General features: G+C 41.1%; 1 protein-coding gene across 1 annotated transcript in view; it reads right to left on the reverse strand.

Moving 5' to 3' along the window:
* Positions 1–26,117, reverse strand: part of LOC138736530 (myelin transcription factor 1-like protein) — a 461,086-nt gene that overhangs the window by 204,937 nt on the left and 230,032 nt on the right. The window contains exons 9-10 of the mRNA XM_069886189.1: positions 17,989–18,079; positions 16,717–16,824 (exon numbers count right to left, since the gene is read on the reverse strand). Coding sequence (XP_069742290.1) covers positions 16,717–16,824; positions 17,989–18,079 — 199 coding nt within the window. The remainder of the gene's footprint in view (positions 1–16,716; positions 16,825–17,988; positions 18,080–26,117) is intronic.

The following is a 26,117-nucleotide window of genomic DNA, read 5'->3' on the forward strand; positions in this document are numbered from 1 at the left end:
CATCAGCAAGACCAAGGAGATGATTGTGGACCAGGAGGAAGTCAGGGGAACACAACCCAGACCTCATCGAGGGCTCAAGAAATTCCAATTCTTGGGTGTCAACATCTCTGAGGATCTGTCCTGGAGCCTCTACTTTGATGCAATCACAAAGAAAGCTTATTAGCAGCTATACTTTGTGATGTGTCTGAGAAGGTTCACCGAAGACTCTCAAAAACTTCTACAGGTGTACTGTGGAGAGCATTCTGGCTGTTTGCTTCACTGTCTGGTATGGAGGCTCTAACTCTCAGGACAGGAATAAACTCCAGAGGGTTGTTCACTCGGCCTGCGACATCACAGGCACCAGACTTCATGAGGCAGTGTCTTAAAAAAGGCAGCCTTCATTCTCAATGACCCCCACCACCCAGGTCATGCCCCCTTCACTCTGCTACCATTGGGGAAAAGGTACAGGAGCCTAAAGACAAGCACTCTGTGGCACAAGGACAGCTTCTTCCCTGCTGCCATCAGATTCCTGAATAATCAATGAACCAAAGACTCTGCCTTACCTTTTGTGCACCTATTATTATTAATATTTTATTTTTTACATTCATGACATAAGATGGTTATAACATGAACGTTTGCTCTATGATTCTGATGCAAAGCACTGAATTTCATGACTTGTTCATGACAATAAATCCTGATTCTGCTTCTGATGAAGAAACTTCTATGTTGACACATGAAAATGCAGGAAATAGAGGGATGTGGATCATGTGCAAACAGCAGAGATTTAGTTTAATTTGGTGTCGTGTATTGACGCAGACACCTGGTCTCAAGGACCTGCTCCTCTGCTGTCCTGTCCTCTCTTCTATGTATTATTAGTGCAAGAATTATATGTTGAAAACTCCACCAGGCCAAAGTTCATGATTAGCTCAAACATCATTAAAGATAACATTGAAGGTTACTGCATAAAATAAAATCCATGCAGGGTTATAGTAAACATATTGTCATGGACAAGAGAACAGTTGTTCATGAAAACAGAGATTTGGAAAAAAAAACAGGTAATTTTTTTTAGTTGGTGCAGTACGATACAGGAATAAGTTATTGAGACTCAATTAGTTATAATGACATGGATGAAGGGATATGATATACTGTGGCCAAATTTGCTGAAACCATGTGTATTAACAAGTTCTGAAGACCACATAAAGAAATATTTACAGTAGGTAGGGAGTGAGTAGTCAGCAGAAGAGTTTAATATGGGGAAATGTGAGCTTCGTCAATTTGGATGAAAGAAGTGAATTCTTATTTAAATGGAAGGAGACTACAAAATGTTCCAGGACATTGGGATCTTGGAGCCCTTGTGCATGAAGCACAAAATGTCATCAAGCAGTGTAGCAAGTATTTAAAGACTGATAGAGTCTTTATTGCAAGGGGGTTTGAAAATAAAAGTAGGTTAGTGCGAAACTTGACAGTGTGTATATACGTCCACACTTCCAGCACCTACAGATTTGGTCTTCTTATTTAATGAAGGGTATGATGGTGTTGATGGCAGTGTAGAGGTGGTTAATTAGAGTTGATTCCTGAGTTGAAAGGATTGAGCAGGTTGTGTCTACATGTATTGAAATGGAGAAAAATGGGAGACAGTCTTACTAATTCTTGTAAGATTCAGTGTGTCATGGAGAAGTTGAATGCTGGCAGGATATTTTTTCTATTGAGATTTTGAGAACTAGGGGCATAGTTTCAAAAGAAAGAGTCCTTCCATTGGAGACAAAGATGAGGCAGTATTTCTTCTCTTAAAAGACTTGTGGCACTCTGTAATTCTCTACACCAGAGAGGAACAGGGACAGACATTGAAGCTACAAGGGAGTTTAAGGGTATGGAAAGATTGGGTGTGATATTGAGAATGAATCAGCCGTGATCGTATTGAATTGGTGGAACAAGCTCAATAGGTCAAATGGCATCTTTCTGTTTTTGATGTCATTATGCTTCCACCTTCCTATTTACAATACTGGTTGACTTCTGTATGATCACAAATGATAGAACTAGCAAGTAATCATCTATAAGATGCAAGACAATAAAACTTTATAATCCCAAAAAGCCATGAAAAGTAACTTGTGTCACAAAAGGCAAGCAATGACCTCAAGGGAAATAAATGATGGTACCTGTATATTACTAGTGTAACCCAGATTATGGAAATTAATATTAAAGACAGTTCAGAGTCAAGCATATCATTTGTTGTGGACTCCCATAAATAGTAGACTGAGTAAGAATTGTATATTTCCTTAATTTGTCAACAAGATGGGTTTTTAACAACACCTAGTGGTTTCATTACTGAAATCAGTTTGTAAAAACAAAAAACTAGGTCTATATAAATACCTGAATTTCAAGATTCCAGTTCTCATGGTGGGTTTTGTTATGGACCCTGGATAATTTTATTTTTGGACCAGGAACAGGACAGAAGCTATGGCAGGAGAGGGAAGCGCTGAAGTAGCGCTGGGAAATGACATCTGTCGGACGCGCTGGAAGCCAGTGGGCTTGTGGAGAGCGCGCCTGCTGCAGTCAACCTCTCTCCACTACTTGGGAGAGCTGAAGGGATGCAATGGGGCAGTTGAAGAGCCCAGCGTCCTGAGTTTTGAACAGGCTGGTCAGTGAGCTGGATGGTCAGAGGGCAGTTAGGCAGATGGTCGGTCTGTGCGTGCATGCTCACCCGGCAGCTTCAGCAAACAAGAGGCTGAGTTGCTTCATTCACAAGTTCCAGCATTCTTGTCCTGACAGCAGTTTGCGCCACTCTGATACCCAGAGTGTACGTATGTTTGTGTCGGACCTGGGCCTCCCTAGTCCACTTCCAAAAGGAGGACTTTGTGTCATCGGAGTCACTTGACGACCCAAGTCAGGGTGCTTAGAGGGGAAGACGTGTGATAGAAGGTCACTTGTTAACCATAAAGTGGGCCTTGGAGGCGTGAACCTCCTAAAGTGACTAGGAGGTCACTGGATGAAAATTCCCGTGTGAAGAAATCAAAGGTGGTCGTTGGCACATTTGAAACTCAGGAAAGTTAAGTTTACAGTGATTGTAAGTCTATAGTGATCACGACCATCTGTCTCCATGCCCAATTAAAAATCCAGCATGCAACCAAACCAAGAATTCCAAATCTGGAGACCAGACTCTGTGCGCTGTTCTTTTTTGAATAACAGATTTGATGTGACTGACTTGAAGTTTTATTTTGGGAGTTTTCTTTTGGGGCATTTTGAGCTTGGACTGTAATGGCCTGGGCCACAACTGTGGTTAATATAGAGTTGCCATAAAGGCTTATGTTTGGGTGTTAAGTATATTGAGGTAATTATATTATTGTTAATTTGTTAATACATTTTGTATTAAACTTAACCCATTTGATTATGAGTCTCTCAATTGCTGCTGGTGAGGCGTAACAGATACAAAACAGAAATCTTGTTGTTTGTTTTGACACTCAACTAAAGTACTGCAACTTGCATTCTTTTCATTGCACGATCTTTCATCTGATTTTCAGCGTTTACTTTACTGCTCACATTTGGTTACTCCTTGAACAAATGCTCCTATAAAGTTACAAACTGAGCGCATATAGAATCCCTTCCACGTGATAGGTTAAACTGACTAGAAACTCCACTGTGTCAGAGTTTCACAAATTAGTATAGACATACTTTGTTCCTCTTCACTGCAGATTTAATCATTCAGCCAACCTCAGAAACAAACAAATGACTTGAAGGGAGTGGTTGTTTTTTTCTCATGATTTGAACTAGCCTGTTACTTTGTTTTCCAGTTACTCAATATTCTTGGAATAAACGTTTCTCAAACAGCAACATTAAATACAACAGATTTATTACCATTTCTGCCACTGTGACAGGATCCCACCACCAGACACATCTTCTCCCCTTGAACCCTTTCTACTGTCCAAAGGGAACTTCCCTCTCTATGACACCCTGGTCCACTCTTTCCTCTCCAGCTACCTCTCCCCATCTCCTGACACATTTCCTCATAATCATCAGAAATGCAACCCTTGTCCCTATACCAATTCCCTCAATGACTTCAAGCGACCTAGACAGTTCTTCCAGGTGAGGGAAAGATTCATATGCATCTCCTTCAACCACGACTATTGTATTTGGAAGTCTCAATGTGACCTCCTCAACAGCAAGCGTAGAATTGGCAGCTGTCATGAGGAATCCCTGTTGTCTGTCCCAATTGCCATCTTGAGCTGATGGTTGCATGTCACTTCACTTGTCGTCTTCACACAGACCTGACTGTCTTCAGACTTCCTTCAACTTAAATATTAGTGTCAATGCTATGTAAAGATGCTGAATAAGATGACTTAGTTCCCCTTGTTGTAACTAGTTGAAATTGACTAATGTACAAAAGCTTTATTCTCTAGTTTATTCCAATACATCCAGTGATAATTGAGATAAATGAAAAAAAAATTGTTCCTAAAATATGCTCAAAACTCAGTGGACTCCAAAAACCTCTCTTTGTATATAAATTCTGTAAACCTTCAGTTAAAGTTATGCCACTATACAAAAATAGTTTGCAAGGTGAAAAGCAATGACAGACTGTAGGAGCAACTGTACCAATACTGACAGTGTCTTATCTACAGCAAGGCAAGTTAGAGTGGCTGTGACAGTTTTCACCTTCACCTTTTCTGAAGTAGGGCACAGGAAATGGTGAGATGAACTGGTATTGTAGATCTCCCTCATACTGTAGAACATTCGTCAGCTACATCACATTGATTTAAACAGCACAAGTGTTTAGCAGATTATTTAATGGGTTATTGATCTGTTCCATCAGATTAATATGAAGGGGGAAAGGTGAAAATTTAACCTGCAATATTTCCATTATCTGCATTGTAAGCTACAGGTCTAGCGGAAGTTGCTTTAACTAATAAACAAATACACCGGTGCCTTACTCAAACAATTTTTTTAATGTGGAATGTTAGTTCTGTAAATTTGGCCTCTCTACTTTCTATCTTCCGATTTATTTTTCCCAAAGGAGTGTTGTCTCTATAATATCTCTAAAATTATGATCTCTTACTTTTATTTTCTATTTTCGGTTGCAAATGCTGAAAATCTCCATATTACGACTTTGATCTGATTGGGAACGAAACGTGGGCTACTCTATTGATTGGACTTTATATAATATTAATTACTTATCCATCCTAGAGTGTGCAAAATTCTGTGAGAGATTTCTTATTTTTTATTTGCAACAAAGGCAGAAACAAGAATTGAGAGGATGACATACATCGAAGGTGTCAGATTTCCACTCAATTTTCTCATTTTCTATCTATAAAGAAGCAAGTGAAAAGGGTAGTTTAATGCTTGGCAGTAATTGGATTGGATTGACCATCCATAACACTCCATTTTCCTCTCTGTCAATGTCAGGGGGAAATCAGGTTAAGTGAACAAGTAGGAGTTGATAATGATCATCTCTATCATCAAAAGTTAAAATTACTTCAGGAATAAATAATGTAATAAAATTTGCTGACAGATCCAGTCATTTTCCTCAACTTGTCTCAGAGAAAGAGGTAGCAATTTTCTCTGGGGTAGGTAACTATGAATTTGGTCATTCATTCATCTGGAATTAGTGGTTTCAATGGAGCAACAACATTCATGGCATGACGTCTGTTTAAAAAGGAGAATGCTGTAATTGTGACAATAACATTTTCAGAATTGTTGCTGGAATGGGCAAATAGATACACAGGCATCACCAGAGGTTCTGCATCCACCTCATCAACTATGATTGAGGTTTACACATTCTTTTCCATGTTCACACAGACAACTTGTTGACAATTGTTGGCAATTATGTCATTCCAGTTTTATTTTTACTTATTTGTAAGAGGTCAATGAGCTCAAAATTTGGATTATTAAGCTAATCATTACAGCTTTGCAGAAAGTAATGACAAATTAAGAAATTAAGTTAAAAACAATTTTATTTTTAAAAACAATTTTAAAGCTCATGCGTTACTTTGAATTTAATTACAGGCAGAACAGCAAACATATTCAAATTTTGGTTAGGGCTTTGTCAATGAATCAGGAAGGTCAAAATCATTGTTTAATTCTCCCACTGTTACACTTTCCACTGGTGGAATCAATGCATTTTTCTATTAAATGGCTAGATGAATAACTGTGAAACCATTAAGCATAACATTGACACAATTGCAAGTAGATCTGCACTAGAAAAAAAGTCTGTCAGAAACAAAACAAACTTAATGAATTTTTTAAAAAATGCAACAAATAAAGATATTAAAACCAAGAGTTTGTCATGTTTCCTAAAAGATGTAATTTAAGCTCTTGGCACAGCACACCAATAGATGATTTCAACCATAGACCGCTGCTACGAACTCAAGCTGCACCAGATAGAGCTGCATATGAAGCTCAAAATGGGGTTGAGGTAGCAGATATCAGGGAACTGTGGTGTTAGAGGATCATGGTGATTGAGAGACTCAAGCATTCAGCATGTCAAGTCTTGGACTGTTTGAAGGGCTACGAGGTTAAGTCTCAGGAATTACTCCAGTAGAGTTCCAGCCGAGAATAATTATAAAATTATGATTGACCTAAGAGTGCCTGAAATGGAACAATAGAGACAATCTTTTCCTGAGAAAGAACTTTTGCAATGGGAATTATTTCACAGTATTTGATTTTTGACGAGAGACGCCAATTCAAATGTGTGCATTGACACAATTTTACCCATAACCAATCTATAGAAATAAAAAATGACTTTCCACACATAACACTGAAAGAAACAGAGTAACATTGTCCAGATATTTAGGCTTTTGTGACTAGCAGCTCTCTATTATTTGATGGTAATTAAACTGGGAAAATTGGCCCCCAGTAAGTTCTAATTTCAGCTGTGTAACTGCAGGGAAATGAAAAGTAAAACCTGTCAGTGCTGTATTGATTAATTTCTTTCATAAAGTAACCCAATAAGCATCTGACTGGCAATGAGATTAGCGGTTTTAGAGATAGGAATAGATTGAATCGATTGAAAGGTCAATTCCAGCACAAAATATATGAATGCTCTGTCTGCCTGCTTTTTCTTTTAAGAATTTTCAAAGTGAAATTTATGATTCTTTTCTGATCTTAAATTTATGCCATTCTTAATGAATTGAGTTCCCAATCGGTATTCGGATTTTGCCATTGAAACTTGAAACTTTCCATAGACATACAAATTCTACATTTCAGGTCTTCTGCTGAATTACTGCTGTTCTCAACATCTTGACGTGTTGTACTGAAGAGAAAATGTGAATGCACCTCACTGTGCTGTCTTCAAAATTTAGACCTTTCCTGCTGCAATCAGTAGTCAAAGATGATCATGGACCCTTGGTGCACAGCATGCAGCCTGCACCATAGGTAACATGTAGTTTGGAGAATGGATTCGCTCAGCATTTCTACCCTCACTTCCCTCACTGCTCCCACAGGGATCAGCTTCTTTCTCATCTGAGCTGATCGCAATTCTACCCTTGCCCATCTTGATTTTGTCCCCTGATGTTTTGAGGTTAGTCCATGCTTCACAAGACCCTCATGCTTGATTGGGCGTAGAATGATTTTTCATTTTAATGGATCAATCAGCAGGAGGTTCCAGCAAAGTAAAATGGTAAAGTATAGCATGCAGCTTGTCTTAGAGCACAAAACGATCCTGGTTGATCAGATTGTTCAAATCAAAACCCCTCTTCAGCAAGTCACATTGAAGCTCAGGTCATTTTTTCTTAATCATATAATATCATTGGAAAGGTGGGAAAGAGCACCAGATACATGGGAAGGGGCACCAGATGCATGGGAAGGGGCACCAGATGCATGGGAAGGGGCACCAGATGCATGGGAAGGGGCACCAGATGCATGGGAAGGGGCACCAGATGCATGGGAAGGGGCATCAGATGCATGGGAAGGGGCACCAGATGCATGGGAAGGGGCACCAGATGCATGGGAAGGGGCATCAGATGCATGGGAAGGGGCACCAGATGCATGGGAAGGGGCACCAGATGCATGGGAAGGGGCACCAGATGCATGGGAAGGGGCACCAGATGCATGGGAAGGGGCAGCGAGAAAGCAGCAGCTGGGCAGGGGAGAAGGTGAGTGAGGCAGAAATATGGAGTTTGTGTCTGAAAACTGTAAGGTAAAACATCAAGAGTTGGGAATGTGTAGGGAGTTACCCTGTACAGGGCAGTAACAAGAAGGGGAGGTGTCCTTGTACTCCTGTTAGGTAAAACATCATGAGATGGGAATGTACGGGGCAGTAACAAGATGTGAATGCATCCTTGTACTTACAAGATAAGAGAGACATTGATGGATTGAGAGGCAGGAAGCTAGCAGGGAAAGGATAGCAACAGTTTTAGTCATTGGACAAGTAATGATATGATGATGTTCTAAGCACATATCCAAGGGTATAAAAAATCACCATTTTGCTGATAACGGCAGAATGCATTCTCCGACTAACATGTTTAGTCGCAAGTGTTACAATCCGGTAATAAAGAACAAAGAACCCTGATTTCGACTCAGCCTGGTGTTTGTCTCACTCATTCATGAACAAAGCAGACCTAACAATTTGGTGACCCCGACGTGATGGGTGAGTGAACACTGGACGACGGTTTCTGTTTTTTCTGACAATCATCTCAGCCGGCTGATAAAAAGGTCCAGAGAAGCCTGTTTTAACAAAATTCTCTTTTTTTTTAAATCTTTATGATTGTCAGTAAGAACTGGAGATCGGACAAATTAGACGACCACAATTGAAGGTCGCATGCCAGGATTGTAACACGTAAGTGATTACAGACAAGATAAAAGTCCTTAAGGTGTTTGAATGACATTTATTAAGTGCTTCGCAAGAAACTACTAGAGTTTAAAAGTCTTTATTGTGTCGTTGCAAAGTCCAATAGAGTGAGAAGGTGGTCTATAAACAATTGAGGACCTGAGTTTTCTGCCCTAAACTGGTTATTAAGAGGAGAAATCTCCCACGTGAAGGTTGGGCTTTGAAAGAAAACAAAGGTTCAGGCTTATTGGCCTCAATTGTATCTGAGAGACTGACTTATAAATGTCCGGTAGGTATGATAATGTCTGTACACTTGAGAAGTTAAGAATTTATTTCCCCAATTCGCCGTGGTTGAATACCACAGCAGACACTAGAGACCTTGAGACAACAAAAAAAGTACTCAGGGACGCCTGCCTGGTGAACAAGAACGACGACAGAAGGCTGCGACAGCTGTGTCCGGATCAGGTAGGAGATATTAATGAAAAAGTTGACAAACTCCTAAAAGACACCCAGTTTATTCGAAATACTTTTGATAAGTTAAATGAGGGTATTCCCAACATCACCAAGGAGATAAAGTTACGTAAATTCATAGATTGGTACAGGGAAACAGGACAAAAGTATAGCCCAAATATTTGGTTTTCTAGTTGTAATTTAACTTTCAGACCCCTTTGGGAAAACAGAGAGTGGAAAACGAGCAATCAGAGTATACAGGACAGTCTGAAGTCAATTGGAGGACAAGACTTAGAGACTGTTCTTTTAAAAGATATTAGTCATCCAGCTTGCAAGGAGACATTTTTAAAAGCAATTTTCGTTGACATAGATCCCCTAAACGGACAAAAACCTAAAATTAAAACAGGCATTAGAAAGCGGTCCCGCAGCTATGGCTGTACAGTTGCCTGCTAAGACTTTTGACCAAGTTATTAAGGAAATTAATCAGGAATTAGAGGAGCGAAATACCAATAATGCGGCATTGGAAAAACAAAAAATGCTCCGAAAATGTGTAGACCGCTGGAGGAAGAGGGGTTGGTTACCCGGGGGCACTGAGATGTTCCTGACAGGTGAGAGAAAAAAAAAAAATTTTAAAACGTAGAGGCTTAGATAAGCTGGAAGAAACAAAACTCAGAAGGGAAAGGAAAAGTGCCTGTTTCCAGTTTCCAGCCACGAAGTGTCCGGGTTTGCTCTCTCCCTCCCTCATTTCACCCTCCCCCCTCTCTCTTCTCTCCCCCTCTCTCTCTTCTCCCCCCCCCTCCTCTCTCACCCACTCCCCCTCCCAATCCCAATCTGTGGCGGTGCTGCCCTGAAATCCCCAGGTTGGGCAGGGCAGAGAAATACAATTTGGTTTTAATTTTGTGCCCACAATTCCAGCTCCGCATCAAATGGGATCCTGTTTTATCCTCTCTCCCTCCCTCTTTCCCGCACCCCCACCATTGCGGGATCAGGGCAGACATTGTGGGCTGACGTGTAGCTCACTCGAGGTGGGAGGGAAGGAAGGAGTGATAGTTCCCAGTGGTGGGAGACCCAATCTGATCCAGACCAGTGATCACAGGATGAGAACCTTTTAAAACCTTTGAAACGAAAGTGTTAATCTGAAGACTTTTCTCCCAGTGGGGCCAGTGCAAGGCATTTTCTCTCTATCTCTTGTGCTCTGTGTATCTGCCTCTCTATCTCTTTCTCTCGCTATGCTCTCTCTCTCTCTCTCTCTCTCTCTCTCTCTCTGGCACCCCAGATGGGACACTGGAGTCACGTCCCTTATATCCAGATATTGAGACACTGGGTTGTGACAAGAACCTCGGGAATAGGGACACATCAGACGAGGTACAGGCCCCTTTAATAAAAATAGAAGGGGGAGTAATAGATGTAGAGACCCCTCTGGAGTCTAAGAAAATAGAAAAGGAGTTAGAGATACAGAAATGGAACATGAAAAAGGTTCAGGATAACATTAAAAAATTAAACAGAGATATTAATGTGCTGGGGCAGACCAGTGAGGATCAAAAAGAATTAATGGTAGGTGTATTGAAGGAAGTGGAAAAGATAACTACAACACTGTCAGGAGAAATTAAAGCTGAAGGAATGGTAATAGGAGTAAAGGACGAAAAGTGTAGTACAGATGAGGAAACGAGATACGATCCACCATGGGAGGAAAGTAGAAGGAAAAGACTCGGGAGGGAGAAAAATAGACATGCCTACCTGGACATAGTTAGAACAAAAGAGAAAGATGTGAAACAACTAAACTATGGCCGAAAAGATTATCTTAGAGATGAACGTGACCAATATACCTTTGACCCTGAGACATTGGAAGCTGATAGGGACAGTGACAGTGACGAAGAAGAGTCAGAACAAGGTGGGATAAATAAATGCATGCCAAGAGTAAAGAAGGAGCAGAAATCCCCAAAATTGAGATATCAATGCCCATTACTGATCACGGGACGGGGAACTCAAAAATATGTACCCTGGTCACGAATGGACTTAGAGAGTTTAATGAAAAAACTACCTCCGTTGAGTAATGGGGCTTGTCCATGGATTTCTTGTTTTGAGCGAGAAACCTGCCAAGAACAATTAGCACTCGCAGATGTCAGAACTATCATGATAAGATTAAAGGCAGAAGGGGCCCTGAAGCAAATAGAGAGAATTGTAAGAAGCAGTAAATTGGGGGATGAAATAGAATTTAACCCACTTCGGAATAAATTTTGGGAAGCACTTAGAGAAACATTTCCTACACCCTATAGTTTGGATGCCTTGGTAACCCTTCAACTAAAGGAAGGAGAGACTGCACACGAGTATTTCACTCGAGCATGGGACTTATGGGAAACAGGGACTGGAGAAAGACCCGACCACAGCCCCTTAGGAAGGGCTCACTTTCGTAATGGGATAATAAACGGACTACCTGCTATGGTTCAAGCAAAATTAAGGGACATTGTGGGATTAGAGACAATGTCAGAGGATTTGTGGAAAAGACACCTGACACATGCAATCAAACGACATCGTCAATCAGAGCATGCTAAGTCAGAAAGTGCGTCCCAGAAGGAGGTGGACAAAACAACCGATAAATTGGTGAGAGCCATCGAACATATAGGGGTTAAATTAGCGGCCCAACAGATAGTCCCACAGGTCATGGGGCCAGTGATAAATCCGGGACCCCAAGTAAGAAATGGTTGGGAAAGACAGCTAGGTACAATGTATAGAGGGGAACATGCAGTATGCTGGTACTGCCAAAATCCTGGACACTACCAGCGGAACTGTCCGGAGGCTGGGAGAGCAAGGGGAAAAAGATTACCCTCTATGAGAGGCTATTGGGGAAGAGGATGAAACTTAAGAGGACAAGCAAGGGGTAGGGGTGGACACATTGATGGGCCCCAGAGAATCGGGGGGTGGCAGAGTGATCAACAAGTCCAGGCACCTCAGTGTAATGACTATATTGAGGAAGGTGCTGAATTTGATTATTGAAGGTGCCCAGGAGAATCAAAAATCACGCCTCCCTGGGAGCCACCAAAAATTTGGGGGACGGTAAATGGAGAAAAAATTGAATTTATGGTTGACACAGGGGCAGCAGTTACGACAGTGATTAAAAAACCCCCAGGGAGCACATTTTCGGGCAAAACATTATCTACAATAGGATTCTCCGGGATAAGGGAAACACAGCCCTATACAGATAACATCGACATGACATTTGGACGACAAAGGGTTAAAATGCCTGTCCTGGTTGTGCCAAGTTGCCCCATTAATTTATTAGCAAGGGACATTCTTACCAAACTAGGAATAACCATACAATGTTCTGAGAAGGGCCTTCAGTTAACATACCCAGGGGATACAATAAGAAGGGGAGGACAGTTTATAGTAATGACCCCATCTAACGCTTCAGAAGACTCTGTGGAGGTTAGTATTTTCTGGAGTCGGCTACTGTATGATGAACCAGGCCCAGGGCTGATTAAACAGTTTTTTGAGTGGAGGGCCAGTATTCCTCGGTATGGGGATTACCATTATCCACTAGATCCTATGCATGTTACATTAAACTACACCATCCACGCGGACCAGGAATATGAGGAGAGGTGGGACTCTCTAAAAGAAGGGAAGACAGAAACGATACATTGTCCATTTATCTTTGTAGGTAAGGAGGGAATAGCTGCTATGGTTGTCATGACAGAAGAACAAATGGAGTGGTTCTGCTTAGGAGTAGAAAGTGTGCCTCATGTGACCTTGGGTATTGACAAAGATCATCACGCTCGACAGCTGGGTCCGATGGTAAAGGAAGCGATAGGGTGTGAATACAGGCAGACAGAAATCCCGGGATATTCCACCCCGGAGGGAGGAAAATTTGTCAGACTGAATATTGAAGCATGGGACCAGGTAGTGAATGAGAAAGTAGAAAGAGACCGAGCCATAGAAGGAGAAAATATTGATCACAGAGACTCAGACAAATATCTTTCTAATCTGAGTCCACATATATGGACAACGGGGCCCTATGATGTGGGAGTAATAAAAGGAGAGGTATTTCTAGAATTGGCCAACCCCGGGCAGAAACCAATATGGAGAAAACAATACCGCTTGTCGCCCAGTCAGGAGGAGGGTATTAAAGGAACGATAGAAGGGTTAATGGAGTCAGGGGTTTTAAGGGCGGCACCTGACAGTATGTGGAACACGCCCATCATGCCTGTTCCCAAACAGGGTAGAAAAGACTGGAGGATGGTACACGACCTCCGGGAGATTAACTTGGCTACCAAGACCATCGGGAGACCTGTCCCAGACCCATATGTAGCACTTAGGGCTCTGAGTCCGGAGCACGAATACTATACTGTCATTGATCTGGCAAACGCATTCTTCTGCTTGAATTTAGCTGAGGAATGGCAAGACTGGTTAACTTTCACTTACCAAGCACATCGGTACACATACACTAGATTACCTCAGGGTTATAAGGACAGTCCAGGACTGTTCAATCAGGCCCTTAGCGAAATCCTAATGAAATTAAAGCTCCCGGAAGATGTTACACTGATTCAGTATGTAGACGACCTACTATTAGCAGGGAAAACGCCACATGGGTGCCTGACAGGGCAGCCAAACAGGTTACTGGTTATCATGAACATATACAGGGGATGATTTTGAGGTCCCATAACAAAAAAAATGAATCTGAAACTAAGGAGACTTGTAGCAGATTGAATGACTACACAGATGAGTTTTGTGGAGGAAGAGTGCTGTACAACTGGCTCCCCGCTAACTGGGATGGTCGGTGTGCTCTAGTAACCCTTAATGCGCCAGTGCTGATTGTCAAAAGGCAGGAGGGAGACGAGGATTCCCTAGAATTGCGCCACACAGAGAGTTGGCTGTGGAGGAAAAGGAGGAGTGTTGGACTCTTGGGGCCGGGAGGAAGGAACCCTGATGGGGTATGGATTGATGCCATTGGCCAAGCCCGGAATATTCCGGACGAATTTAAATTAGCCGATGAGATTGCAGCTGGGTTTGAAAGCTTTCCTGTTTTTAGTGCAATATTTCCCATCACTGCAAATAAGAATGTTAATAGAATCAACCTTATTCACTATAATGTCCAGCGCCTTGCAAATTTGACCAGGGACGTTGTTGAGGCAATACATCAACAACTGTCAGAAACTTCCCTTATGACACTTCAGAATAGGATAGCGATTGATATGGTCCTGGCAGAGAAAGGTGGAGTGTGTGCTATGTTTGGAGATCTATGCTGCACTTCTATCTCTAATAACACAGGGCCAGATGGATCACTCACTAAGGGGTTAACGAAACTTAGGGCATTGGCGAAAGAATTAAAAGCCCAGTCTGGAGTCTCCAATCCTGTTTTATTCTGGTTACAGGGAGTGTTTGGGAGATGGAGCACATTGTTAGGACAACTTTTGCTGGGTTTGTTCATTTCTGTATCAATTTTTATCACTTGTGGCTGTTGTTGTATTCCATGCATTCGAACGCTGGTCACGAGGACCATAGAGAAAGCCTTTGCTGACCGTGATGAACTGCCTCCGAAATATCAAGCTGTGCAGGCTGTGGAGCAAGACTATCTCACATTACAGGAGGCGGAGAAAGTTGCTGAGATCGATCTGGAGTCTGAAGGGGAATGTGATGGAAAGGAGGGATTGTGAATTAGATTGTTACACATATAATTTTAACCTTGCTTGTAACCTAAATATTATAACCTTGATTGTAGAACAAATATTATAACATTGATTGTAACACAAACATTATTAATCAGATTGTAGAATAAGTATTATGAATTAGATTGTAGACCATATGTTAACTTGGGAATTTACTAATGTACGGGGGGTTAGCTAGTTTTTTGCTTGGGGGCAAATGGGATGAAACTTGTAAACGGGCAATGGGATCGGGGTGACGGATGGGGGGTGTACGCAAAGGAGGGTTGGGGGAGCCCTCGCCCACCAGCCGAACGGCCCTGTGAACAGAACCCGTATAGAGCTTGGCAATAATAGGCGAACTAATGTAACGCGGTGGTAGCATAGTCAGGGCGAGATTGTCCTCTAAAGAGGACAAAGGAGGGATTGTAAGGTAAAACATCATGAGATGGGAATGTGTAGGGAGTTACCCTGTACAGGGCAGTAACAAGAAGGGGAGGTGTCCTTGTACTCCTGTTAGGTAAAACATCATGAGATGGGAATGTACGGGGCAGTAACAAGATGTGAATGCATCCTTGTACTTACAAGATAAGAGAGACATTGATGGATTGAGAGGCAGGAAGCTAGCAGGGAAAGGATAGCAACAGTTTTAGTCATTGGACAAGTAATGATATGATGATGTTCTAAGCACATATCCAAGGGTATAAAAAATCACCATTTTGCTGATAACGGCAGAATGCATTCTCCGACTAACATGTTTAGTCGCAAGTGTTACAATCCGGTAATAAAGAACAAAGAACCCTGATTTCGACTCAGCCTGGTGTTTGTCTCACTCATTCATGAACAAAGCAGACCTAACAAAACCTAGCAGAGTACATCAGAGTCTGCGTGTATGCATGCATAACCGGACACTGGGGCTCCCAAAAGTAGATTGTGAATCTGATCATCCATACGAAAAAAAAATTGTGCTCCACTGCCAAAGACTTCTTTCTCTCTTACAAGTGAAGCTATAAAATCAATGGAAATTTAACCCACATTTCTGACTACCCCTTTCCCATATTTATCAGTTAGATAAAATAAAATTGTACTTTGTCAGCCTTGCTTTTCTTTATTGGTAGGAACACAAAAACAGTTGATGCCAACTGCAATATTCTCCAGTAATCTTTGGCTCATAGCAATGATCTAGTATTTTTTTAAGCTTGCTAGTCCCCATTACAATTATTGTATAAAATTGTAAGGGAAACTGTAATCAATCATCTAAAAGCAGCGTCAAAACTGATAATATTTCAAATATGCCTCACACAATGTGCAGAACTGCTCTAGGTTCCTCATCCACCTACTACGTTCTGCCTGCGGGACTGTGCACCACCTTCTGCCCCTGCACCCCTACCATTTGGTTTGGGCTGCCACCCACATTTTGCAGGTCAAGCCTGAAACACTGGTTATGTATCTTTACTTTTGCTCTATAAAGTACACTGTGTTGACCTACTGAATTGCTTCAGCACTGTGTTTTTAATTTTCATTGGAACTGCTCCAGTGGTTGAGTGTCGCCATATCATAAGTGTTCCTGAAAATTGGCTCCATTCTAATTGCAAAGAAATCAGAACACTTGCATTGAAACAAACCTGATTTGTCTTAAATTCAAATGAGTATAGATCTTAGAGTTGCAAATAATAATGCAGATTTGTTAGAACAATGTATCTCTGAAGTAAACAAAATAGAAACTGAATTGGTGTAGCAAAGGAGAAGGACAAAAGGGATCAAGGGGATTTTCTGCAAAAGTTTGAGAAGTCTCATGGCAAAATAATGTATATAAATCATTCACTTTGGCTTTTTGCTTGATTACATTAACGTGCTGAAAGTACTTCTCAGTAGATTAACGCACACGTTCCCTACCTTAGTACACGATCTGAACCCTGGTGAGATTTCGTTCCCTCACTGCTATGATGTTTTTCTTGCGCTTTTGCCAGCTTCTCTGCAGCAGCAATGGGACACCCAGAGAGACTGGGGGAACAGAGAAATCACTAAATAGTCTTGAAGCAGTTGGAGAGGCAACACAAATCCAAGCTATAGGAAATTAAACACGTGGCTGATTGCATCGGAATTGTTGCACATTTTAGGGAAAAAAAATAATTAAATAGACCAGCTTTTGTCAACATATCCAAACTTTAGAGTATAAGAAGTATTACATTTTTTGAAAAAAGTCATATGTATATTTACATACTCATACCCCTTTTGTATAGTTACATAAACAGACATTGAAACAATTAATGCATTATCTTACAATGTACCAAAAAGATTCTTCCAGAAATATGAACGGTGTTCTGAGATTTTGTCAGCCTGATAACACTGTTTTGACAATCATCCATTGCTGGCCATATTAGGATTTAGAAAGACACATTGAGGTGAAAGGTAAATAGAAAGACTTGAATAAAGTTTCCAGCCAAACCAGGAGAGATAGTTTTTGTGCATTATATAAAAAGACGCATGAATAGAAAATTCAAAGCAGACTCATTACAAACTTTCATTTCATGATTAAGTATTCAATGCGCTACAGGACGCAATGTTTTCTGCCGCAGGGTTTGTGCTGAGGGGCAAGGTAGATTGGTGGCTGAAGGAATTGGTGGGAGTGAGGAAGAGAGGCTTTATTTTGAGTCAGCCAGGAGTCAATAGTGGGTTTGTCAGAATGGATCAGCATTCTGAAGTTATACATGATCATTTCTGTGACCAGACAGTGAACATGAAGCATTGGTTAACAAAATTATAGGCTTGTTTGAAAGTGTTCCAATAAATGACCTCTGTGGGGAATGGGATGTTGCTGCTCCAATTCCACTTCCACCCACACAAATGCACTAACAGGGTGATTTACCTCCACTCTATCCTGCACATGGTGTACTGAGCCCCTTGAATACGGATCTCAAAGGTGGGAAGGATTATGTGCCTCTGTTGAACAATATTTAAGTTGAAAAAATGGTAATTTGGGATTCCTACAAATATTTTATTGTCAAATGCTAACAAGAATTTATGTTCTTTTGTTTGTTGAGGACTAGCACAGCTCATGACGTGATGAGCACGGAATGACAAATGCCTAATTTTTGAATGTATGGATCTAGCTATTCTGTGGCTTTTGTTTTGCTGTTAACAAAGTAAAGTAAAATTCCTGCTTACCTTCTATGAGAATTCCTGTTGCTATTTACATGGCCTCGCCCAGTGCAGCCTGGTGTAGGACACTTAAGCACATTTTCATGCATGGCAAGAACTTGACAGAAAAAAGATTGGAAGCTATTAGTAAAGAGTGATCATAGAAGAGAAACACAGGCAAGAGAGGGTATAAGTTTAGACTCCTAACCCAATTTGATTAAATTTGCCTTTGATAGACAGAAGATCACATTTAGGTTTCCAATAGATATTTTATTTCTCAGAAAATAACAGCATCAGGCTGAAACATACTGAAAGGCAGAAAAGATTTAATTTGTTATGAAAAATTTATTCCTGAATTAAGTTTGGTCGTTATGAAATGATTTTCTGAAAGATGCCACAACATATATACAGTAAAGGAAAATTTTAAAGGAAAAATACTTATTTGAAATTAGTTGAAATATAATCTATGACTCCATGACTCAAATGCAAATACAAAGAGGACTCAAAATCATCCCTCAATATCATCCTTCAGGTGATTGCTATTTAATTCCATAAGGAAACTTGTCTAATTGCTATAGATGACAGCTTTCTTCATTCTTTGAGTATTGTCATGCCACTTGGATTCGCCCAAGTTATCAACAGGGAAAATTAAAAACAAAACCCTGACATACAGTTTGAAATTTTTTATTCTCACCACTTCAGGTGTGTGACTATCCTTCATTATATTCAAGATGGGCCTCTACTGGGCACTTAGTTCTGCAGCAGGGGAAGCAAATCACTTCACAACTGAACAAAAATTGATTGAGTATGAAAAGAAAATTGAGCATTGAGAAACAGATCATCTTAAATAGCTCCTAGGATGGACAGAGCATGGTAGACGCTGTGCAACTGCATGATAAAAGTGATTACACTTAGTAACGTTCCCAATGGGTGCTCCTGAACTTTCACTCTAACCTCCTCGCTGGGGTCTCATTTCTGTGAGGGGCGCTGGACAAAGTGGCACTCTCTGTCTTCCTCATGGTAGACAAATTTATGCTACATTCTAAATGCAGTATTACGTGACAATATTGGAGCCTTTACCTTTATCAAAGTAACTGCCTGAAGAATTGGAGCATGAAGTCGATTTCTCATGATTTTTACTGATCTTATGAGAAAAGAGTCATGGGAATATTTATTTGGAAATTGGACCCCATTGTCCTACTTTTTGCTTCAGTCTTTTTCTTCTGAGGATTGTAATTGATACAATTCGTCACAGCAGGTAACCCACTTTGCCACCTTCACAAGAGAGCCTTGATTGCACACATGATGCCAACTTGAGGACACCTTTTGTATCCACTGCAATCAATGAATTTGGTGCACACCTGGTACCTCCCAGATGTGTATTGATTAATCCCATGCTTAATAAATGTGCAGATGACACCCACGTTACAGAAATCCATCCTGACTACATGCACAAGTCACTGCAGGAAACCAACCCCCATGTTTCAGCTGTTTGAGTAAAGGAAATTCACCTGACAGAATTAGCAAATCATTCCTCAACATTTGATACATGAAATAATATTCACTCTCACAGAATTTATGTGAATAAAGTAAATAAATCAACACAGCTTCACATAGAAAATTATTGTGATGCAGCCTGTTGTAACCCCCTGCAACATGGTGGAATGTCTGTATTAGCACTAAAACATTATTTTTCTCCTTATTAGCTGTGTCTTCTGTCAGGATTTCAATGCAGTTGCTCATTCATTATACAATTGGGCACAGCAGGGAATTACTAACATCTACAGTACGTTAAATTCAGAACTGTTCATCACTTATGGATAGATCTGAATCATGAGTGTCCAAACTTTTATCAGTTCTTCACATAATCACACATCTGTAGCATTTAGATATTTGCTTCCAATAATTCGAGTTATGACGAGTGCATTGGACTTTCAAATCCTCAAACTCTTAAAAATCAAATGTACCATCAAATAAATAATGTGCCCAAATAATCTCCTCATATTTGAGTACTGAATTTATCAGACAAGAGGTTGCATGAAGGCCCAGGATTACAAAATGAACATCTCCAGCTAATAGTGATTACCCCATATCGAAAGATTTTTGTTACCTTGCCAGAAGTCAATAATCTTGTACCCCTGCCTGGAATCACCACCTTCAGTCTGCCCTTGTCTGGATTTTCCTAATCTAGATGTGGAGGATCAATTTCACTGGTCTTCAGCATTTGAGGCTTGAGCAAGGTGGCTTGATCAATGACAGAACCTCTGGCAGCACAGTGAAGTAACCCCATGACAAAGTCTTTAGAAGCTCATTCAACCTTGCTTTGGTCTTTTGGACTATAAAATTTGCAAATAATTTTGAGCAGTATTTGAATAGGTCTCACATGCATAGATGTAAATGAACCTAAAATTGAAGTAATTGAAAGGTCATAATTTATTATATAAACTAATAAAATTGTTAACCAAACACAAATTATAGTAAAGCAAAATAATTTGAAGGAGAAACTTCCCTTCTCCTTTGTCTCCTCACGAAGGATCCAATAGGTGAATAGCTAGTGGAATGTTGGGGAATCCCAGCAAGATTGGGCAGTGAGTGGAGTCCACTGGCATTGTAAACTGACACATTTGGCTGTCTGAATCTGCCCACGGAAGAGTGGAACGTGGTGCCGTTTATATGGCTGAATGCTGGTGCTTCCATTCAGAACTGCCAGCAGGTGGTCAGTGAGTTCCAGCCCATTATCTTTGAGATTAACCCAAGAAATAGAATGGAGAGAATAATCATTAATTATGCAAGAAGATTCTACTCCCCTCCCAGATGGTTGACCTTATAGTCCCATGAGAAGAGAATCCCCAGTAGCCTGGCACATCTTGGTTCAAGAATATCTTTTTCTGACAGCTATCTGGTTCTTAAACCTCCCTGTGCTACCCAAACCACAGCACTCTTCCAGGACCGCCAGTCTGTATTGGTGTAACATCATATTCATCTATCCCTTTTTATTTACTGTCTGTTTCCCTCTCATTTATTATACTTACTGTTTGTTACTGTTTCTGCATATCTGTGCAGATGCAGCCAATGAGATTTTCAGTGCATCTCAACATTATGCATTAGAATAAGCTCTCATTCATTCAGGAGTTCCTGACTTCTGAACTTAGCCATCAATAAAATAAAAATGGCATTCTATTTCTGTTAAACATGTGGGAGAGATGGCAAAATAAGAAGTAATTTGCCTCAAGGGATAAGCACTTCTGAAAACTATTTTGAGAGAATTTAAAAGGATGAAAATACTCCATTGATGTGTTATTCAAAGCTGGCTGATCTGCCATAAGGGTGGAATCTGCAGATTTTGTTCTCTTGATGTCAGTATCAGCAGTATATCTCCAGGCTAATGTGTGCTGTGAATTAAGTGTTCGATGAGTTTGCTGAAGAAATCTTTACCAATGGAATGTAAAACGTCAGGCTATGTGCGAGGCAACCCCGACAATCATGAACAGAATGTGTGTGTAACTGAAGATGATTACAATCAGAGTCATTAATATCTCGCTATTGTCAAGATATTAAAACTGGATAACCTTGCCTTAGGTATCAAAATCTTAAATACTGAACTGCCTGCTCGTGCCAGCCAGTTATTAAATGTGGCCAACTGCAATGCCTAATGAGTGGGGCTCAAGTATTTATACTGAATATCACTGGTGCTATTAGCCAAAGCAGAAGTAACCTTGTGACTTAAGAGCAGATAAAGCATCCATTTATGAGATTGAATACTGTGAATATCAACAAGGTTGAACATTCATCCTGTCAATTTAGTTTAATTTTGTTTTAATTTTACAGAAACAGTGGGGTAACAAGCCCTTCCAGCCCATGATACCCAAGTAGACCCATGTGACCAATTAACTAACCAACCCTGTACAACTTCTTTGGAATGTGGGAGGAAACTGGAGTACCTGGAGGAAACCCACACAAACACAGGGAGAATGTACAAACACCTTACCTGGGTCGCTGGTGCTCTAAAAGCATTGTGCTAACTGCTTTGCTCGCCATACATCCCATTGCATATATGAAAATAAAATCAAAACTGCCCAAATTTTAAAAGTCATTAAAATTATTGCTGAAGAAATAACATCTCACATCCACATGATCCAAACAAATCTAGTGTCATAATCACATGCATCAAGTGACACAAAACAAATCCATTACAGTAAATAAGTGATTAGATATCTATATTTTACTGGCTACCTTTCCACTAATACAAGAATATACAGTACATACCCTGAATATCCAGGGTGAAGATATCAATAAATAACATCTCATGTCAGTGAAATGTTTATTTTGGTGAGTTGCTGCAGTGGCATTAATTATTAGACTGGATACTTCCATTCCATTCTGTTCCAAACAGAAAAGGAATAGGGTTCCTGTTGTCCTCACCTTTCATCCCTCCAGCTTCCACAATCAGCACATCGTCATTTCTGCCCACAACTAGATTCCACCAGCAGACACATCTATCCCTTTCTGCCTTATGCAGAGACCACCTCTCCACGACTCCCCATTGCTCATCTTTCCCCATGGATCTATCCGAGACCCCTGGTACCTGCAACCACAGGAAATGCAATGCTTGTCCTTACACCTCCCCCCTCACTACCAACCTGAGACCCTGCAGCACTTCCACATGAGGCAAATATTCACATACACCTCCTCTAAACTTTTATTCTGCATTCATGGCTTCTGATATAGCCTCCTGTATGTCAGTGAGATCAAGCACAGACTGGGGACCATCATTTTGCAGAGCATCTATGCTCTGTCCACTATGGCCATCCTGGGCTTTTGGTTGCAATTCTCCTTCCCATTCCCACACCGATCTGTCTGTGCTGGGTCTTCTCCACTGTTAGAGTGAGGCCAATGTAAACCTGAGGAACAACACCTCTTAATCCACCTGAGCAGTCAACAGACCAATGGTATGAACATAGAATTTTCTAATTTCAGGTAATATGTCCTCTCTCTCTTTTTCCATACCGCTTCTGATCTTCCCATCTTTCTTTGTCTCCATCCCCAGTCCTTTCTCATCCTCCCTCCTCTTTGGTTCTATCCCCTTCCATCTCATTACCTCATTGAATTCTTCTGCTCCCTCCTCCTCACCTCATAATACCAACTTCGTAAATTTCTTTTCTTATCAGATTGCATCCTCGGCAGCCCTTGTCTAATCACCCTCTCCACTCTGTGTGTTTCACCTTCCTCCATCTGACCCCTTTGTTTATCTCACCTCTCTCTTAGCCCCTGTCTGTGTTCATTAAGCTTCACCTCTCCCTAGTTCACCAATCCCACATGAGCCCCTGCTCTACCCCTCCCATCCAGTCCTATTTGCATTAGGTTCTCAACTTCACATTCCCAGTCTTGACGGCCTGAAACATGAACCATTTCTTTCTCTCCCACTGATGCTACTCAACCTGCTGAGTTCTTCCAGCAGATTGTGTTTAGCTTCAGATCCCGGCATCTCTAGTCTCCCCTGTGTATCCTACAAGTTAAATTTTGTTTTCAAGTGCTGGGATGCAAAAAAAGGGAAGATTTCTTTTGTTCTCCATGTGCAGTGTGATCGAGAATTAAAGAAGAGTTTTACATGCTTGGCACCGAGGACCAGAGAACATTGTTTTGTCGGGTTGTACTTGTACAATCGGATGATAAATAAACTTGATATCGATATGTCTCGTTTGCACAGAAAATCTTCCCAATAAACAGGAACACTTCTTCAATTTTATTCAATGCATTTCTCTACATAAATTATGAGATATCAAAAATATAGCAGTAATTTGCATGATATTTTTAAACAAAGAGCAAGTTCAACTTAGGAAGAAAACTTGTCAATTAGAACCTCTTAAAATAAACCACTCACAAAGGTCTACAATTAATCAGTTCAGATAATAGGGCATCAGTGTGAAATGCAAACTCTTGTTCCTTTTTCGACAAATGTGACTTGCTGAGCATATCCAATGCTTTCTGCCCTCGCTATTTGGAGCATGCTGATGTGAAGAGTAAGGATTTGGTTGAAAGAGGGCATGAAGACTAGGGAGAGTTGTGCCACAGCATACATTTCCCCATGGGTCATGACCAATTTAGCAGCATCAATGTTCTCGGACTTAATTTCTTAGTCCTGTCTGGAAAGGGACAGACGTGGGTGGGAAGGGGATGAAGGTGTGAAAACACATCAAAATGCTGGAGGAACTCAGCCGGTGCCGACATTTCAGGCCTGAGCCCTTCAAGGAATAAGCAGAATGAGCCAGAAGCAGGAAATCTCAGAATACAGAGTGTGCTGGGGGAGGGGTCCAGACCAACAAAAGGCATTCATTGGATATGATAAAGGGAGAGGTGAAAATTGGTTATGTTGTACAAAAAGAGACAGGGAAAAGGGAGAAAGACAGAGCTGGGGGAAGGTGACAAGGGAAAAAATGGGGTGGGGTTTAACAAAAGCCAGTAAAGTCTATATTAATGCTATCCAGTTGGAAGATAAGGTGTTGTTATTCCAATTTCTGGGTGATCTCAATTTGGCAGTGCATGAGACCATGGACAAACATGTCAACAAGGGGATGGGATGGGGAATTGAAAAGGGGTAACCACTGGGAGATCCATGCTATAGTGGCGACACAACCTAGGCACTCAACAAAGCGATCTCCCAGTTTGCAGCCAGTCTCTCCGACGTAGAGGAGACCACAATGGGAGCACCAGATGAAGTAGATGACCCCTGCAGATTCACTAGTGAAATGTTGTTTCACTTGGAATGACTGTTTGGGGCCATGAATGGTTGTGAGAGTGGAGGTCTGGGCACAAGTGGAACATCTCCTATGTAACAGGGGTAGGTCCCAAGGGGGCGATTAGTGGGGAGGGAGGAATGGACAATGGAGTGGTTCCTGCAGAAAGTGGAGAGGGGAGGAGAGGAGAATATTTGTCTAGTAGTGGGATCACAGAGTAGGTTGTGGAAATAGTGGAGGAGGATGTGTTGGATGCAGAGGCTGGTGGAGTGGTAGGTGAGGATGAAGAATCCTATCTTTTTTGCGGAGCGGAGGGGGCCAGGGCAGATGTACGAGTAATGGAGGATATGGGGGTGAGCGCCAAGTTTATGGTGGTAGAGTTATTTCAAGAAGAAGGACATCTCAGATGATCTGGCATGGAAGTGCTCATCTTGGGTGCAAGTGTGACGGAGGCAGAGGTGGGCTTTTAGTGGAGGATCAGAGAGATGCATTAGACCAGGCATCCTTTTAGGCCTGAGTATCCCTGTCAGTTACTATAAGCAGAGAAACTAATCTGAGCTACAGATTTATTACATATTTGAGTGAAGGATTTGCCTCCTGAAATCTTTCATCCCACTTCTCTTGAAACTGGAAGATACAGTCCAATGTAGACTGAGTTTTGGTTTATCTATTCTGACAAATTTACTTCCCATGTGATCAAAACCTTTTCACTTTGAAAGGATTAAATAAACCCTATTGACTGCACACATTTCAGAGGGGCTTACATCATCAGATTACATTCCTTAAAGAAGGCACTGGGATTTATTGAATGGGTAATGATAATACTTTAAACATTGATTCAAATCTCACCAGAATATGACATAACTTGCTGAGCTTAACTTGCGGTTCTCACCTTTTGGAACAAATTGAGATGAATAGTAAGGATCTTGGATGAAAGAGAGCCTGAAGACAAGGGGGAGATGTGCCAAATAAGAGGTTTCCCCCTCCGTTCCTGACAAATTTAGCAGGGTCACTGTTCTTGGACTCCATTTCCTAGTCCTGACCAGAGAGGTCCCCTCCTAATCAATGTCAAAATGTGGTTGCCTGTGATAGCTAGCTGCTCTGTTGTGCTCTTGGTCAGCTGCACATTAATAGCAGCAACTTAAAACAGTGTGCATTTGATATTCTAAGAATCAAAGCCTTACAAACAATGAAATAGGAAGTACAGACCATTTACAACATAAATCTTAACCCTTTACTTTGAGAGAATGGAGGAAAATTAAGTGACTGGCTTAAAAATAAAGCAATGCAAGCTTGAGGAAGAGTATCTCATCATAGTTTCCTCAGCTTAATATTACAACCTAAGCGAACTTGATTCTTCTGTCTACTTCAGTGCTATTGGCTCAAATTGTTGGAAAGCCTTCAGTGATGTTTCAGAGTTTG

The sequence above is a fragment of the Narcine bancroftii genome, chromosome 6 (assembly GCF_036971445.1).
Source record: "Narcine bancroftii isolate sNarBan1 chromosome 6, sNarBan1.hap1, whole genome shotgun sequence".
Lineage (NCBI taxonomy): Eukaryota > Metazoa > Chordata > Chondrichthyes > Torpediniformes > Narcinidae > Narcine > Narcine bancroftii.